Source organism: Oncorhynchus clarkii, chromosome 2, assembly GCF_045791955.1.
Source record: "Oncorhynchus clarkii lewisi isolate Uvic-CL-2024 chromosome 2, UVic_Ocla_1.0, whole genome shotgun sequence".
Lineage (NCBI taxonomy): Eukaryota > Metazoa > Chordata > Actinopteri > Salmoniformes > Salmonidae > Oncorhynchus > Oncorhynchus clarkii.
The window spans coordinates 82,481,298-82,498,951 of NC_092148.1; the positions used below are offsets into that span (position 1 = coordinate 82,481,298).

Here is a 17,654-nt window from a genome sequence, read left to right on the forward strand (position 1 = left end):
TGAAGGAACTCATATCGGCAATCGCATTGAACAAGCTTGTCATGTTAGCTTATTGGCATGCCACGGTGACCAAGACTACATATTTCTCCCTTGCCCATCAAAATATTTTATTTTACAAGTTTTATCTAGCGCCATGTTGCGTTTGTTACAAGCTAGCAAACATAAGCTGGGAAGTGCTCATCAGGACAACTGACTGAACCGAATCCACGCTTGAGACTCTCAGGGGCGCGATAAACGTCATCAATTAGCCGCACTCCAATTGTGTGCAGTAGTAGGAAATCGTTAGATAACTCCAATGCACCAATGGCAGACCCATGCATTGTCACTCTACTATAAACACCCAACCAGTCCCCTCCTACCACCACCCTCTCCAATGAAAACCCCATGGGGTCGTATGGTTTACACTCACTATCTAATTTGGCTTAGCTAGACATATCAAACATTGTCGGTTACAGCAGAGGGAGGGAAATAAGAAAGGCACAGGTAACACATTGGTGGAATTGACCATTTCTATTTGAGGAAGCTGCAAAGGGGGAAAATGATTAAGACAAGCAATGGAATACTCAGCAGGTACTCACACTCAAACCATAAGGAGGAAAAATACAATGTAATGAACAACTTTTATTGTATGCTCTGAATAAAATAAAAAAAAACAGTCCACTGAGGCCCACAGGAGAGATCATCATGCTGGGTTTAGAGACAAAACACGTGGCTGTGACACCAGAGACTGTTAGGAAAAGTAACCCAAATAAACAATAACCTTTAAGTCTGTATATTAAAGATCTTGAAGTGCAAACAAACTACCCACAGCACAGACATTTCAGTAAGTTATTGTATCTTCGTTGCTTTGGGTCATGATTTTGCAGCTTCTGATGTGCAGGACCCTCATGCAGTGTTCTGTGCATTCGTTTTGTTACAACCCAACATGAAATGGAGACAAAGGACATTCCCCTGAACTAGGCACATGATCCTATAGGTGCATCTCAACTATTTCCTTGATTCCTTATGTCCTCCCCCTGTCTTCACAAAGCATATTGAAGCATAGGATCGTCTCCCAAAGTGTTTTGAGAAAGATGCAAGGAAAGAGAAATCAAGGCAATACAGTTGAGATTCATCCTATCCCACCAGCCATTCTACATTACCACCCTACGTCCTAGACAAGACGCCTCTAAGACACTTGTGAGAATTTGAGCATCCCCCATCCAATTTAACATGTTATTGACTTTTCTACATGCCTCGATAAGGTGCCAAATTAGTTTTTTGGACAGAGTATCTGAACAAATTACAACAGGTGACATGCATGAGTAACATTGCCAAAATAATAGGAAGAGAAAAGACCATTCTATGCTGGACTTAAAACACAACCTAACTAAATTAGACGAGGGTCATACGTAGATGTTTGGTACTTTTTAAATTACCTGAAGCCTTCAAAAGTTAAATGGGGACAGAAGCAAAAACACTTTCCACTACAGTGCCTCAATGCCAGGGAATAACTATCCTTCAATGGAAATTATCAAGACGTTCAAATTTTGCAATGTTGACATTTACATACTTCTGAATAAATCTAGTACATTTTCAAATGAAGGAGTGCCTAGTTCACCAAATAGCACTGTGCAGTTACCATGGTAACATTATTGTAAGTGTCCCCAATAGCACCCTATTCCCTATAAAGTGCACTACTTTTGATCAGAGCCAAGTAGTTCACTATATAGGGACTAGGGTGACACATACATATTGTCATCCAGTTAGCAGAACTGGAATACATCCTCAGTATACACAAATTAACAAAAAGACAACTGTTTATAAAATGACTTCAATAGTAAAAGTGCAACTGTGTGTACCTTTCTAATACTCAGTCAAAGTTCATTACTTCCCATTAACCAACCTTTACCCAATTTGTGCCCAATCATTCAAATCCTCCAAAAATAGCTTCAATGTTGCTATGTAACTAATGCCTATTTCGCTAAAACCAAATGGCTATGCACCTCGTTCTAATAGTCTACGTACTCAACTCAGTAATTCTTCTGCCCTTGTGTAGCTGCAGCAGGCTATCAACCACCATACAGTGCGATGACAGAGTTAGTGGCATCGAATCAAGAGCTTAGTCAGGACATGGTTTCTCTGTCAGACATCTCAAGTACTAAGCAATGTTGGTGGGTGAAATTATTTCTGGCATTCCTGTTTGAAAGAAATGGGGAATTCAGGATGAGGTTTTAACCAATTCAGAAGCAACTGCCTGGCAAAAAAAAAGAGTTAAAAGTGAATAACCAACATTTGGGAAGTTCCATAGAAAGGTTACAAACAAAAATGTAACCAATGATAAACTGGGCCATTTGTCAGGAAGAAGCATACTTAGATGGCCTGCTTTAGCTAGCTCTTGTAGATGACGCTAGAAAAAGAACTGTAGCAAGCAAACAGCAGCATTATACAACTCTAGTCACACAATACCAGGAGACCTTGAGTACAGGGCAATATACAGAACATTTTAAAATAAAGAAAATTAGTTCTGACTTATGCGCCATTACTGACCTATCCTTCCCTACTCCTAGTTACGCATCCAGAGATAAACTATATCACAAAACCAGAAGAATAAAGCTAAGTGTTAACATCTAGCACCATCTCTATCCTCCATACACTACAGTGTAGAATGAGAGTAACAGACAATACAGATGATTCCTTCTTGGTTTAAACCAGAATTAACAGAAGACTGATAAAGCCCTAATAAAAACATCTAAAGTAAGAGCTGGAAGTAAATGAAAAACAGAATATTGACAAAAAGTTGAGAATATTTAGCAAAAAACCACAAGCTCTGCCATTTAGAGAAGTGGGATAAATAGATGCCTAGTGTACTAGGTATGGTATGTGTAGTATACACGGAAGTAACTGACGGACCCCACTGACTATTTTTCCGCTGAAGTTATAACAGGATATATCCAAACAAATAAACCTCTGTCAGTGCTCCTCAGTTGAAAGGCTCATGTATACAGCCTTCTACACTTAACAGAATATGATCAAATACAAGTTTGAGACAAAAGGGAAAAAAATCTAATTGCAAAAAAAAAAAAAAAAAAAAAATACTGATATCCCTCTGAAATATGATACTTATACACAATTAAGCCACCTGGAAATAGTTTTGAAGAGATCATGACATTTGTGTTTGACATATTGCATCATTTCCATTGTTAAAAGATATGGAAAATAAGTTGCATTCAAGCAGTCTAACCCAGTGCTGGTGACAAATATACAGCTAGAACATCTTCATTCCTTTAGTCAAAAGTAGCAACCTAAACTATTTTAAACATGAGGTGTTGCAACTCTGTTGATCCGTCCTCCAGTTGTTTTACGCGGCCACCTTGTTATCCTTCTGGAAGGCAAAAAATGTGACCCTTCATTTTGATGACTTCACTATTGTTAAAGTTATGTACAAGTGCTTAAAGGTAGTGATGAGGGAAAAACAAATCAAATAGTTACATGTCACAATAGTATTTTTGGGCTAGTTGGCTGTACCTGCACCAAAACTCCAGTATTTTTCCTTCATAGCTTGTTCTCCATCTTTAAATAGGGAGCCAATTTGTTTTCAGCACTTTTATTTCCATGACTGATTAAAACTCATTCTCATGCGCTCTCTGCAGCAGACATATCGTGAGCAATATGTCTGAAACATCAAATCGCATTGAATTCACAGTATCAAATCGCAATACATATAAAATCTTGAGAATTGCGATACACATTGTATCGGCACCTAAGTATCATGACAATATCGTATCTTGAGATCCCTGGCAAATCCCAACCTTAATAGTTAACAAACATATACATTACCCTGTACTCAAAGTTCTCTGAGAACTCCCGTCCTCCCTGGCTTGTTCTGTTGTATCCTCCCCTGTAGCCGTGGCCTCCTTGGGGGGGGCCGAAGGACCCTCTGCTGGCCGAGCGTCCTCTGCCCCCGCGGAAGCCTATGCCGCCCCGCCCACGGTAGCCCCCACGGCCCCGACCCCCACGCAGAGGGATGCCGAACGTCTCCGAGTTCATCCGCCTCTCCTCGGCCCAGGTCTGCCTTCTCTCCCTGCCAATGAGAAAATGTTAGATGCTCAGCTGTGGTTGGACAAGGATGATGACAGTTCCTTGCTGAATCCACAATGGACTTGTATAGTACATGGAGTATGTGTATCAACAACACCACATTGTATAGTATCAAAACATTAGCATGGGATAGAATGGATCTGAGAGAAGAAGACGACAAACCGTGGGAAACCAGAGCCTCCTCCAGATCTTTCTGCAGCTTTCCTGGAAAACAGAATAGAAGATGGTTATCATCACATATTGGGCATGCCCAAGGGAAAAAAAATATTGTATTGTTCGTTCTTAATCAAGTACAAGATAAAGGGACAAAGAGGCAACTGCTATAAAAGCTTTGGGATGGATATGGGCAGCTGTAGCCTACCTGCTGTCATCACAGGAGATGTTGTCGAAGAAAGACTTTGACTTGTCATAGTATACGTTAGGTGTTAGGGCCTCTCCCCCTTCATCAGCGTTGCCCTCGCTGTTCAGGGTCTCCACCCCGGAATCGCCCTTATCCTCCCCGTTCACCGCTGCCTTCTCCGGCTTCTCATCTGTAGGATAACATTGAAGGTCAGACACTCATGAAAAATAAAGGAAGTTGCACACTATAATTTACTCTCAATAATATAAAGGGTAAATCACAAGTCAGACACCTTTCTTCAATATGGGCCATTACATTTTGGCAGGCGCACATCCACATAACTGGATACTATATTAAAATCAGTCTCTTTCACCAAGTGTTGGTGTTGAGTCACGTGACAGGGCCCCCCATTTTTTCAACTGTTCTCCGGTACCTTTCAGTTTGAGCTTGCTGTGGAACTCTCTGTCAATCTCCTCCTTGTTGAACTGGGCATTGGCACTCTCAAAGTCAAAGTCCTTCTCGAACTTCATTGGCCCGTCTCGGCGCACGTTGAAGTGGCCCCTGCCGCGGTGTCCGCCACCACGACCACGCCTCTGAGGTTGGGGGCAGCCAGCTGGGAAACAGAGACAGAAGATACAAAATTAGCATTTAAAACACGTAGCAATCATCAAACAGTACAATAATACCACAAAATGAGTAAATATTAATAATAAAAGTATGCAGACATTTCCACTGCATCCTAGGCTAGTTGATGAGAGCACAGGCAACTACCCCAGGTATAACTATATACACTCGAAAGAAAAGCACAAATGGCTCACCTTCCATCAGACTTCAAAATATTATAACCCTGACAGATGTGACAAATTCCAGCAGCACATAACCATAAAGCGTGAACAGCGTTACCCATCAAAACACACTACAAAAAAACACAACATTATCGCCAACAATTTGGAAAATAGAATTACTAGAACACAACTTTGACTAAACAGAGCAGCCATCTCATTACTTCTATTGACATGAAGAGCATGTCAATCTGTGCACAGCAATGCAGACAGTCGCAAGCAACGGACCATGTAATGTAACCAGCTATGTAACCTACTACAGCACACAGGATGTGTACATTAACATGGGCGCGACGGTTTGAGTAGAAGTAACTAGGGCATGCAGTCTGAATAGGCGTGGAGCTGAGCTCGGAGGACGGTTAGAGCAGAGGGGGTCAGTTAACCTGCTGGCCGTTGACTGGCATCCCTGCCTTCACCTGGCGCCTGCTGCTCAGACTCTGGTCTGGGTGCTTTCTGGCCCTCTGTGCCTGGAATGGTACGGTCCTTCAGTTTAGAGAGCTCGGATAAACTTTAATAAAGAGATTTAGCCCAACACTATAGACTCCTACCTTAGAAAAAAGGCACAATTGGTTCAAATGCAGAACCTCTGGAACAGAACTTTACAATCACGGGTCATTTTTGGTTTTTACAAATGCTAACTTAGGGGTTGCAGTCCCCAAAATATAAAACACACAGGTAAAGCGTCCGATAGGTCTCACCTGAGGCGCTAAAGATAGAGTGCATAAGCCCTGCAGTGGAAGCCCTATCTACAGCAGTGGTGTGGTGCTGATGAGAGATCGGTGCATTGCGGAGCGCAGGCCAGGCCTGGTTACTGCGGGCTCCACTGACAGTCTCACCGGTCCTCCTGGGTTCACCTCCGTCCTGGATATGGTGGTGGTGATGCTGGGCCTTCTGGTGGACGGGGCCGGCAGCTGCAGCCGAGGGGGCCGTGCGGCCGGGAGCGGGACTCCTGCGGCCCAAGCCAGGGGCTGGGGGGCCCGATGGGGTGGCCTGGACAACCTGCTCTAGGGTGGGGCTCTTCCTCAGAGGGTCCAGAGAGGGGCTAGTGCGGACTGGTAGAAAAGAGGCGTTGGGGTTACACTGGGATACTCAACACTGCTGAGACAACAATTACTCAGCACTGGCCCGTCAAGAGTCAGATTTACACTACCTTTCAAAAGTTAAGGGTCACTTAGAAATATACTGGTTTTTGAAGAGGCGACTCCAGGATGCTGGCCTTCTAGGAAGAGTTCCTCTGTCCAGTGTGTTCTTTTGCCCATCTTAATCTTTTATTTTTATTGGCCAGTCTAAGATGTTGCTTTTTCTTTTCAACTCTGCCTAGAAGGCCAGCATTCTGGAGTCGCCTCCTCACTGTTGACATTGAGACTGGTGTTTTGCAGGTACTATTTAATGAAGATGTCAGTTGAGGACTTGTGGGGCATCAGTTTCTCAAATTAGACACTAATGTACTTGTCCTCTTGCTCAGTTGTGCACCAGGGCCTCCCACTCTTTCTATTCTGGTTAGAGCCAGTTTGCACTGTTCTGTGAAGGGAGTAGTACACAGCATTGTACGAGATCTTCAGTTTCTCTGCAATTTCTCACATGGAATAGCCTTCATTTCTCAGAACAAGAATAGACTGACGAGTTTCAGAAGAAAGTTATACGTTTCTGGCCATTTTGAGCTTGTAATCGAACCCACAAATGCTGATGCTCCAGATACTCAACTAGTCTAAAGAAGGCCAGTTTTATTGCTTCTTTAAATCAGCACCTCAGTTTTCAGCTGTGCTAACATAATTGCAAAAGCATTTTCTAATGATCAATTTGCCTTTTAAAATGATAAACTTGGATTAGCTAACACATCGTGCCATTAGAACACAGGAGTGATCGTTGCTGATAACGGGCCTCTGTACATCTATGTAGATATTCCATTAAAAATCAGCCGTTTCCAAGTGCATTTATTTAAAAAACAAGGACATTTGTAAGTAACACCAAAATCTTGAATGGTAGTGTAGTTGACAACAAACTTACATAATACAGTGTGTTGAAGACATACAGGTTACGTGTTGTGAAAAGCAGGATATGTTATTTGAGAAGACATTCTCGTACTGATCCACATTCTAGTTTTCCAAAGCAGTATAGGCTGACCTCATTGTGCTCTTCACAAGACTATACACAGGCCTAACATACATAAGTGCCACAGTGGTTTCCTTCTTTTACCTTTAGATACAAGGGTAGTAGTGGTACCCAGAGAGCGTGAATCAGTGGGGAGAGCAGCGCCAATAGCACTGCTCTGAGACTGGGGTGCAGCTGAGCTTGTGTCACTCCCAAAGGAGGGGACTGATCTTCCTGTATGGAGAGGAACAGCAGGTGTAGAGTATTTAGGGCAACGGCACAAGGTGGAGAGTCCTCTCTGGATAGTATACGTTCCAAATGGCCTCATTTCATGATTTGGCGAGTTCCTGACCCGTGATCCTGATTGATTAGCATCAGTGTAATAGAGCAGACATGGTGAGTGGTACTGTCTAATTGAGAAACGACATAGTGAGAGTCTATTTAGTGTGAGAGTCTATAAAGTGTGTACTATGTCCCTTTTTGAATGTCTAATAAGTGTAGTGGAGACAAGGAAAGTGACTGACAATAGTGGAGCCTACAGTCCAACCTTCCTCTGCTCCTGTGGAATGCCCAACCTGATCCATGGACCACATGAAGACCCGCAACCCTTGGAAAGCATGCAGGACTATGTTCTTTCCTGACAGTTGGCTTAAAACGTAGACTAATATCTACCCGCATTTCACAGGTAGTTGACTCAATGCATAGCATTAGCACACATTTGCCAAATGTGACTGAAACACTTAGCAGGACTAATTTCAGCCTTAGAACACACTTGACAATAGTAAAGTACAACTGATGATAGACCTTGAACACATGTGACATTAACTTAGCTAGCGATCACTTCCTCACCATATCCAGGCCTCGTGCTGCTGTGGCTCTTACCGACACCAACGGCGCCAAACTGCGGGGACACCAAGGGGCTGGTGCTGAACTGGTTGTACGGGGGCACCGGGGCTCGGTTGAATAGGCCGTAGGAGCCCACCGACTGAAACGATGCTGATGCGGCAGCAGGAGCAGGCAGAGGGGCCGAGCCCATGGACGACTGGAGAGGAGAAAAAGGGTGATCAAGCCAAATATTAGTACACAGCGCAATGGAAAGACAACTATATTGCTTTTGTATAGTGGAATGGCAATGCAAATTGACTGATTCTTGACTTTTATTGAACGTGTCTGTGTTTCACATGGGTGTATTTAATTTCTTTGGGGTTGGGAGAAGCTGCCCCTACCTGGACGATGGCCGGGTCCTGAGGAAGAGAGCATGTTGGCTTGGGAGGCTCACATACAGTCAGGTCCTTAATGTCACTACCTCGAAAGATGATGTACTCAAAGATCTCATCTCGGGGCGGGATGGGCCTATCGGTGGGCCGATCCTCTGTGCCAAAAGAGCGAACTACGGAGGAAAGACAAAACATACAGTTAGCATAGGCAGTGACATCAAATGTAAGTTTATTGGTCATGTACACAGATTGCAGGTGAAGGGAAATGCGTGTTTCTAGCACCAACAGTGCAGTAATACAACACTACACACAAATCCTCAAAATAAAAAAATTTATTAAGAAAAATCCGAACAACCAATGTCAGAGTCCGAAATATATACACTGTGTACACAAGACCTTCATATTTTTGCTCTATCGACACACACACACACAGCAGCCAGAAAGTATTCAGACCCCTTGACATTTCCACAATTAGCTACGTTAAAGCCTTATTCTAAAATGTATTAGATTCAATTCACAAACACCACAGAGCCTACCAAAAACAGGTTTAGAAATTTTAGCAAATGTATATATAAAAAAATACAGTAACTGAAATATCACGTATTCAGACCAGTAATTTGTTGAAGCACCTTTGGCAGCGATTACAGCCTAGAGTCTTCTTGGGTATGACGCTACAAGCTGTTTCTCCCATTCTCCTCCACAGATCATCTCAAGCTTTGTCAGGTTGGATGGGGAGCGTCGCTGCACAGCCATTTCAGGTCTCTCCAGAGATATTCGATCGGGAACAAGTCCAGGCACATTCAAGGACATGTCCCGAAGCCACTCCTGCGTCGTCTTCGCTGTGTGCTTAGGGTCTTTGTCCTGTTGGAAGGTGAAACTTCAACCCAGTCTGAGGTGGTGAGCAGGTTTTCATCAAGGATCTCTGTACTTCACGCCACTCATCTTTCCCCTGATTTTGACCAGTCTCCCAGTCCCTGCCGCTGAAAAACATCCCCACAGCAAGATGCTGCCACCACGCTTCACTGTAGGGATAGCGCCAGGTTTCCTCCAGACGTGACGCTTGGCATTTTTAGGTGCCTTTTGGAAAACGCCAAGCGGGCTGTCATGAGTCTTCAACTGAAGAGTGGCTTTCGTCTGGCCACTCTACCATAAAGGCCTGATTGGTGGAGTGCTGCAGAGATGGTTGTTCTTCTGGAAGGTTCTGCCATCTCCACAGAGGAACTCTGGAGCTCTGTTAGTGACCATCGGGTCTTTAGTCACCTCCCTGACTGCTCAGTTTGGCCGGGCAACCAGCTCTAAGAAGAGTCTTAGTTTGGAACCACCATTACCATTTAAGAATGATGGAAGCTACGGTGTTCTTGAACCTTCAAGGATGCAGAATTTTTTTGGTACACTTCCCCAAATCTGTGCCTCGACACGATCCTGTCTCGGAGCCCCATGGACAATTCCTTCGACCTCATTGCTTGATTTTTGCTCTGATATGCACTGTCAACTTTGGGACCTTTACATAGATAGGTATGTACCTTTCCAAATCATGTCCAATCAATTGAATTTACCACAGGTGGACTCCAAGTAGAAATATCTCAAGGATGATCAATGGAAACAGAATACACCGGAGCTCAATTGAGTCTCATAGCAATAGGTGTCCTCCTTTGCGAGGCATTGGAAAACCTCCCTGGTCTTTGTGGTTGAATCTGTTTGAAATTCACTGCTCGACTGAGAGACCTTACAATTATTTGTATGTGTGGGGTACAGAGATGAGTTAGACACTCAAAAATCATGTTAAACACTATTATTGCACAGGAGTCCATGCAACTTGTGACTTGTTAAGAAAAGTTTTACTCCTGAACTTAAGGCTTGAATGCTTATTGACTCAAGACATGTCAGCATTACATTTTGTATTCATTTGTAAAAATGTCAACATAAAAATTATACTTTGACATTATGGGTTAGTGTGTAGGCCAGTAACAAAAACATTTAATCCATTTTAAATTCAGGCTTCAACACAACAAAGGCACTGTAAATAGGGCATCAGTCTAAGGTGCAGGGTAGAGTACAGGTTGGTGACAGTAACTAGTAACAGTGACTAAGGTTCATGGCAGGGTACTGGGCGGAGGCTGGTTAGTGGTGACTATTTAAGTTGATGCACCTGTACAGTCTCCACCTAGATGGTGGTGGGGTAAACAGGCCGTGGCTCGGGTGGCTGAGGTCCTTGATGATCTTCTTGGCCTTCCTGTGACACAGGGTGCTGTAGATGTCTTGGAGGGCAGGCAGTGTGCCCCCGTTGATGCGTTAGGCTGACCGCACCACCCTCTGGAGAGCCCGGCGATTGCAGATGGTGCAATTGATACAGCCCGACAGGATGCTCTCAATGGTGCATCTGTGAAAGGGAATGGGAGGGCTTCGGGCCAAGCCGAAGCCCTCCATTCCCTGTAGTCCAAGATAGGCTGCTTGCCTTGGTAACGTTGAGGGAGAGGTTGTTGTCCTGGCACCACACTGTCAGGTCTCTGACCTCCTCCCTATAGGCTGTCTCATCATCATCAGTGATCAGGTTGTGTCGTCTGCAAACTTAATCATTGTGTTGGAGTCGTGCACGGCCACTCACTCAAGCGTGAACAGGGAGTACAGGAAAAGACTGCGCATGCACTCCTGAGGGGCCCCAGTGTTGAGGGTCAGCATGGCGTATGTGTTGTTGCCTACCCTCAACATCCTGGGGCGGCCCTTGAGGAAGTCCAGGATCCAGTTGCAGAGGGAGGTGTTTAGTCCCAGGGTCCTTAGCTTAGTGATGAGCTTTGAGGGCACTATGGTGTTGAAGGCTGAGCTGTAGTCGATGAAAAGCATTCTTACTTTAGGTTTTCCTCTTGTTGAAGTGGGATAGGGCAGTGTGTAGTATGACGGAGATTGCATCGTGTGTGAAGTATAGTCAGAATAGTAATAGAAAACGTGTGTACGCCTTCACCACACTGTCTGTGTGAATGGAACATTGCAGGTGATGTGCACGCCGAGGAACTTGAAACTTTTCACCCTCTCCACTGCGGCCCCTTAGACGTGGATGAGTGTGCTCGCTCTGCCGTCGCCTGAAGTACACAATCAGCTTTTTCGTTTTGTTGACGTTGAGGGAGAGGCTATTTTCCTGGCACCACTCCACCAGGGCTCTCAGGAAGTCCAGGACCCCGTTGCAGAGGGAGGGTTCTCAGCTTAGTGATGAGCTTGGATGGCAGTATGGTGTTGAACACTGAGCTCTAGTCGATGAACAACATTCTTACATAGGTATTTCTCTTGTCCAGGTGGGATAGGGCAATGTGCAGTGGCGATTGTGCAGTCCGAACTGTTGGGGCGGTATGAGAATTGTAGTGGGTGTAGGTTAAGGTGGAGGTGATATGGCCCTTAACTAGCCTCTCGACTTCATGATGACGGAACTGAGGGCTATGGGGCGATAATCATTTAGTTCAGTTACCTTCAAAAGTGCTTTTTGAATGAATGCTTACGAACCTGCTGCTGCCTACCATCGCTGTCAGACTGCTCTATCAAATCAGACTTAATTATAACATAACAAACAGAAATACAAGTCTTAGGTCATTAATATGGTCGAATCCGGAAACGATCATTTTGAAAACAAAACGTTTATTATTTCAGTGAAATACGGAACAGTTCCGTATTTTATCTAACGGGTGGCATCCCTAAGTCTAAATATTGCAGTTACATTCATTGTACAACCTTCAATGTTATGTCATAATTACGTAAAACTCTGGCAAATCAGTTCGCAACGAGTCAGGCGGCCCAAACTGTTGCATATACCCTGACTCTGCGTGCAATGAACGCAAGAGAAGTTACACAATTTCACCTGGTTAATATTGCCTGCTAACCTGGATTTATTTTAGCTAAATATGCAGGTTTAAAAATATATACTTCTGTGTATTGATTTTAAGAAAGGCATTGATGTTTATGGTTCGGTACATTCGTGCAACGGTTGTGCTTTATTCGCAACTGCGCTTTTGTTAAATCATCCCCCATCATTGGCTGTCTTTGTTCGGAAGAAATAGTCTTCACACAGTTCACAACGAGCCAGGCGGCCCAAACTGCTGCATATACCCTGACTGTTGCAAGAGAAGTGACACAATTTACCTAGTTAAAAGAAATTCATGTTAGCAGGCAATATTAACTAAATATACAGGTTTAAAAATATATACATGTGTATTGATTTTAAGAAAGGCATTGATGTTTATGGTTAGGTACAGGTTGGAGCAACGACGGTCCTTTTTCGCGAATGCGCACCGCATCGATTACATGCAGATAAACTAGAAATATCAACCATGTGTAGTTAACTAGTGATTATGATTGATTGATTTTTATAAGATAAGTTTAATGCTAGCTAGCAACTTACCTTGGCTTCTTACTGCATTCGCGGTACAGGTAGGCTCCTCGTGGAGTGCAATGAGAGGCAGGTGGTTAGAGCGTTGGACTAGTTAACTAGTTGCAAGATTGAATCCCGGAGCTGACAAGGTAAAAAAAATCTGTTCTTCTGCCCCTGAACAAGGCAGTTAACCCACCGTTCCTAGGCCGTCATTGAAAATAAGAATGTGTTAACTGACTTGCCTAGTTAAATAAAAAGGTGTAAAAAAATATATATATAAATTGCTCAAAAAAATAAAGGGATCACTAAAATAACACATCCTAGATCTGAATGAATGAAATATTCTTATTAAATACTTTTTTCTTAACATAGTTGAATGTGCTGACAACAAAATCACACAAAAATGATCAATGGAATCAAATGTATCAACCCATGGAGGTCTGGATTTGGAGTCAAAATTAAAGTGGAAAACCACACTACAGGCTGATCCAACTTTGATGTAATGTCCTTAAAACAAGTCAAAATTAGGCTCAGTAGTGTGTGTGGCCTCTCTGTGCCTGTATGACCTCCCTACAATGCCTGGGCATGCTCCTGATGAGGTGGCGGATGGTCTCCTGAGGGATCTCCTCCCAGACCTGGACTAAAGCATGGAGCGAGACATGATGTCCCAGATGTGCTCAATCGGATTCAAGTCTGGGGAATGGGCGGGCCAGTCCATAGCATCAATGCCTTCCTCTTGCAGGAACTGCTGACACACTCCAGCCACATGAGGTCTAGTATTGTCTTGCATTAGGAGGAACCCAGCGGTCTTGCTGCTGGGTTGTTGCCCTCCTACGGCCTCCTCCACGTCTCCCAATATACTGGCCTGTCTCCTGATAGCGCCTCCATGCTCTGGACACTACGCTGACAGACACAGCAAACCTTCTTGCCACATCTCGCATTGATGTGCCATCCTGGATGAGCTGCACTACCTGAGCCACTTGTGTGGGTTGTACACTCAGTCTCATGCTACCACTAGAGTGAAAGCACCGCCAGCATTCAAAAGTGACCAAAACATCAGCCAGGAAGCATAGGAACTGAGAAGTGGTCCCCACCTGCAGAACCACTCCTTTATTGGGGGTGTCTTGCTAAATGCCTATAATTTCCACCTGTTGTCTATTCCATTTGCACAACAGCATGTGAAATTTATTGTCAATCAGTGTTGCTTCCTAAGTGGACAGTTTGATTTCACAGAAGTGTGATTGACTTGGAGTTAAACAACAATGTAAGTGTTCCCTTTACTTTTTTGAGCAGTATAATATATATATATATATATATATATATATATATAAACAAAATCTGCCAAATCGGTGTCCAAAAACACCAATTTCCGATTGTTATGAAAACTTGAAATCGGCTCTAATTAATAGGCCATTCCAATGAATCGGTCAACCTCTAGTTCACACCCTTTTAAGCATTAGCCCAACCCATTTCTTTAAGGGTTGATTCGAGTGTTCTGTCCTAACAGCAGCAGTCAAGCACCCAAGCTTACTGGCTAACGTTGGCTAGCTACTTCAAACACAAATGAGAGAAAAGCTCATGGACCATTTTACACCCTATTGAAATGGATACTTGCATAGTGGAGTCTTGTTAAAACATGTAGCTAGCTAGCTAAACAATGAACCATAATCCCAACTCATGACGTTACTACCCTGCATGAAACTGCAGGTAGCTAACCAATCAGGTTCAAATGTTAGCGAGCTAACATTAGGCTATAACTAGAAGGGCAAATGGCTCTGAGATACGAATAATATTACTACACAGATGATACACAAAGTTAGCTAGCGAGACAGCTAACTTTAGCTAACTAGCAGTACACTAACTAGCAATGAAAACGACTGTCAAAATGAGAAACGTGTAAAATCTGAAAATGTAGCTAGCTGGACTATCATGGATGGATGCTTCTCCCGGTCACGGATGCTATGGTTGCCCTTAGTTCGAAGATGTAATCCGGAGACAGGTGTTTTCTCCATCTCCTTAGCTATCATACTCAAATTCCACTCGAGTTCCACTTATTTCAAAAGTCGGTCCTCCAGAATGTGGAGAGCAACACTTCCTGTCAAACGTGGCTTTAGAACTAGATTACCTACACATACTGACCAGCTCAAACAGACAGAAGTCTGCTACATAGCAGACCAATCTGAACTCATCTCTCAGCATGTCCAGCCCCCTCATTATCTCAGCCAATCATGGCTAGCTGGAAAGTTGCTGTCTTTTTCTGTGGCTAAGCCAACTAGGCTAATAATTTAACAATTTTATTCATATTTACAGATGGCATACAAGTCTGTCATTAAGACACATGAAAGTTCATATTCCAGAAGACATTTCTGGCAAAACATAAAATAAAAAAAGTTTAAGTTCAAATGGCTCTCCTGTGAAGTGGTGACCTGTGACATATGCCTAGTTTCCTGAAACGAGTCACACTTGTCCGTAAACAAAGGTTGGACATCCTGTGTGTCACTTACATACAGTACACAGGTTTCTACTAGGATCAGGAAGATTGTTGAGTTACTTAAAACTAGTGGTGCAGTTTTAGTTTTTCAGCCAGGTGAATGTTCAATGACATCAATCACTTTAACCCACACAACCTGGAAAAACACGAACTGAAATACATAGCTAGTCTGATTTTGATCTCAGCTTAGCTACTAACTTGCTGGCACCAGTTTTCCCAGTCACATTACTCAGAACAGCGCCACAAATTAGAGGCTAGCAAATAGAGGCTGGCAAAAAATGATCATTCATGTCTATCTGCGGACTGCGGTTACTACATGCCGCGCACACTACATACCTCGCCTACTATTGCATTGAGGCAGCTAGCGCCGTCTCTGGCCCACACTCCAGCACAGCAGGTGGCGGTAATGCACCAATAATGTTGGATGCAAACCGGCAAAAAAAAAATACCAAAGAAGAAGTAGGCTGCTAGCTTGCTAGGGACACCAGTAGTGTCCATCGTCCCCATCTGCTGAGCACTGCTTTCAAATAAAATGTTATTTGTCACATGCTTCATAGACAACAGGTCTAACAGTGAAATGGTTACTTGCGGGGCCATTTCCAACAACGCAGTTAAATATAAGCTTTATTTCTATAAAAAAATATAAATAGTGGAAGGAATAAATACAGTAAATAACAAATAAAATTAGTAAAAATAGCATGGCTATATATAGGGAGTAAAAAATAACATGACTACATACAGAAAGTATCAGTACCAAGTCGATGTGCAGGGGTACGAGGTAATTGAGGAAGCCATAGGTAGGGTTAAAGTGACTAGACAACCGGATAGATAAGAAAGTAGCAGCAGCATATGTGCGAGTGTGAAAGTGTGTGTAAGGCGTCAGTATGCATGTTTGGGTGTGGGCGTATGTCGTGTGTGTTGGGGTGTCAATGCAAGTGTGTGGGTAGAGTCCAGTGTGTGCAGTTAGTGCAAAAAAGGGTCAATGCAAGGGGGGGGGAAGCTTTTTAGGGTCCTGTTAGTAAACAATGAGGTGTAATGGGTTTGTACTCAAATGTTACATAAAGCTTACATCGTTATTCAATGTTTGTTGGTTCCAGACTTGGTGAATTGGTACCTCTTGCTGTGCAATTCTATAAACATTACGGTGAAGGAAGTTGCTAGCTAGCTTAATGTTTGTGGTAATGCGTAGTGGGTGCGGTCCACAGATAGACCACTCCTAAATTATAGAAAAGCGCTGGAGCATCCTTTTAAGCATTTACAAATTCTTAACATTTTGTAATTCCAATTTTGTAAGAATTGGAATTAGTTTAACTACTATGAAATGATATTAGGGGCTCCCAGAGTGGCGCAGCGGTCTAGGCACTGCATTTCAGTGATAAAGGAGTCACTACAGACCCTGGTTCGATTCCAGGTTGTACCACAACAGGCCTTCATTGGGAGTCCCATAGGGTGCGCACAATTGGCCCAACCCGTCATTGTAAATACAATTTTGTTCACTGACTTGTTAAATAAAGATTCAATTTAAAAAAAAAAAAATTTTAATGGATGACGTGGTGCACACTTTTCGGGGACCGGTTTTGGCTCGTGAGCGCTACATTCAACGCTACTGCTGCCGGCAGAAATTATACAAATCCTTTAAAGCATCACTTTAGCTAGCTAACTAGCAGGATAGTCAATTAGCTAGCTAGCTTGTTAGCTAACTACACAACTTTTTCAGAACAGCAAGGAAACAATAACAATCCACAAGGTGTGAAGAAATTGCGTTTGTTTAGAGGCATCTCTGTATGTATTTAGTTGGTGCACAACAGTGCTGATACATTATTATTTGCACGAGTTATTTACCTTTTGCAAGTGCGACAGTCGAATTCTCAGTATCAATAGTGTAGAGGATCCCTTCGTAGCGAATTTCGGCCTTCGAGATTAGGCTGATTTTGCTCCCGATATAAGGGGTTCCTCCACTCATGGTGTCTTCCCGGTCTTAGATGGCTAAATTGCCAACGATCTCCCTCCCAACTGAACGTTTCTTTGAATAATTTAACTTTGGCTAGCTCTGTTTTGTGCTTCTCTGACTTGCTATATTTTTGGTCCTCCACTACAATATGGCTACCTCATTTTCCACCGTCTTTCTAAACACGGGGGCTAACGGGAAATCAAAATCTCGCGCTTTTTCACCAAAGTCTGGAACATGTCTGCTAAATATAAACAATAATTATAAAGCTTTGATTTGCAGATTAGTATG

At 43.2% G+C, this 17,654-nt stretch overlaps 1 protein-coding gene across 8 annotated transcripts; it reads right to left on the reverse strand.

Moving 5' to 3' along the window:
* Positions 1–606: 606 nt before the first annotated feature.
* LOC139374968 (LSM14A mRNA processing body assembly factor a) lies at positions 607–17,549 on the reverse strand. 8 transcript variants are annotated; one of them, XM_071116294.1, is made up of 11 exons: positions 17,258–17,546; positions 8,580–8,743; positions 8,203–8,395; positions 7,459–7,587; positions 6,099–6,314; positions 5,646–5,729; positions 4,854–5,033; positions 4,442–4,610; positions 4,243–4,284; positions 3,820–4,063; positions 607–3,364 (listed from the first exon to the last, which is right to left on the reverse strand). In XM_071116294.1, exons 1-11 carry the CDS (start codon positions 17,376–17,378, stop codon positions 3,341–3,343), a joined length of 1,566 nt encoding a protein of 521 aa, XP_070972395.1. In that variant the 5' UTR covers positions 17,379–17,546; the 3' UTR covers positions 607–3,340. The 8 variants fall into 8 exon arrangements, with proteins under 8 accessions (XP_070972395.1, XP_070972368.1, XP_070972359.1 ...); XM_071116267.1 differs by having other exon boundaries at positions 607–3,361; positions 5,961–6,314; XM_071116258.1 differs by having other exon boundaries at positions 5,961–6,314.
* Between the last annotated feature and the right edge of the window lie 105 nt (positions 17,550–17,654).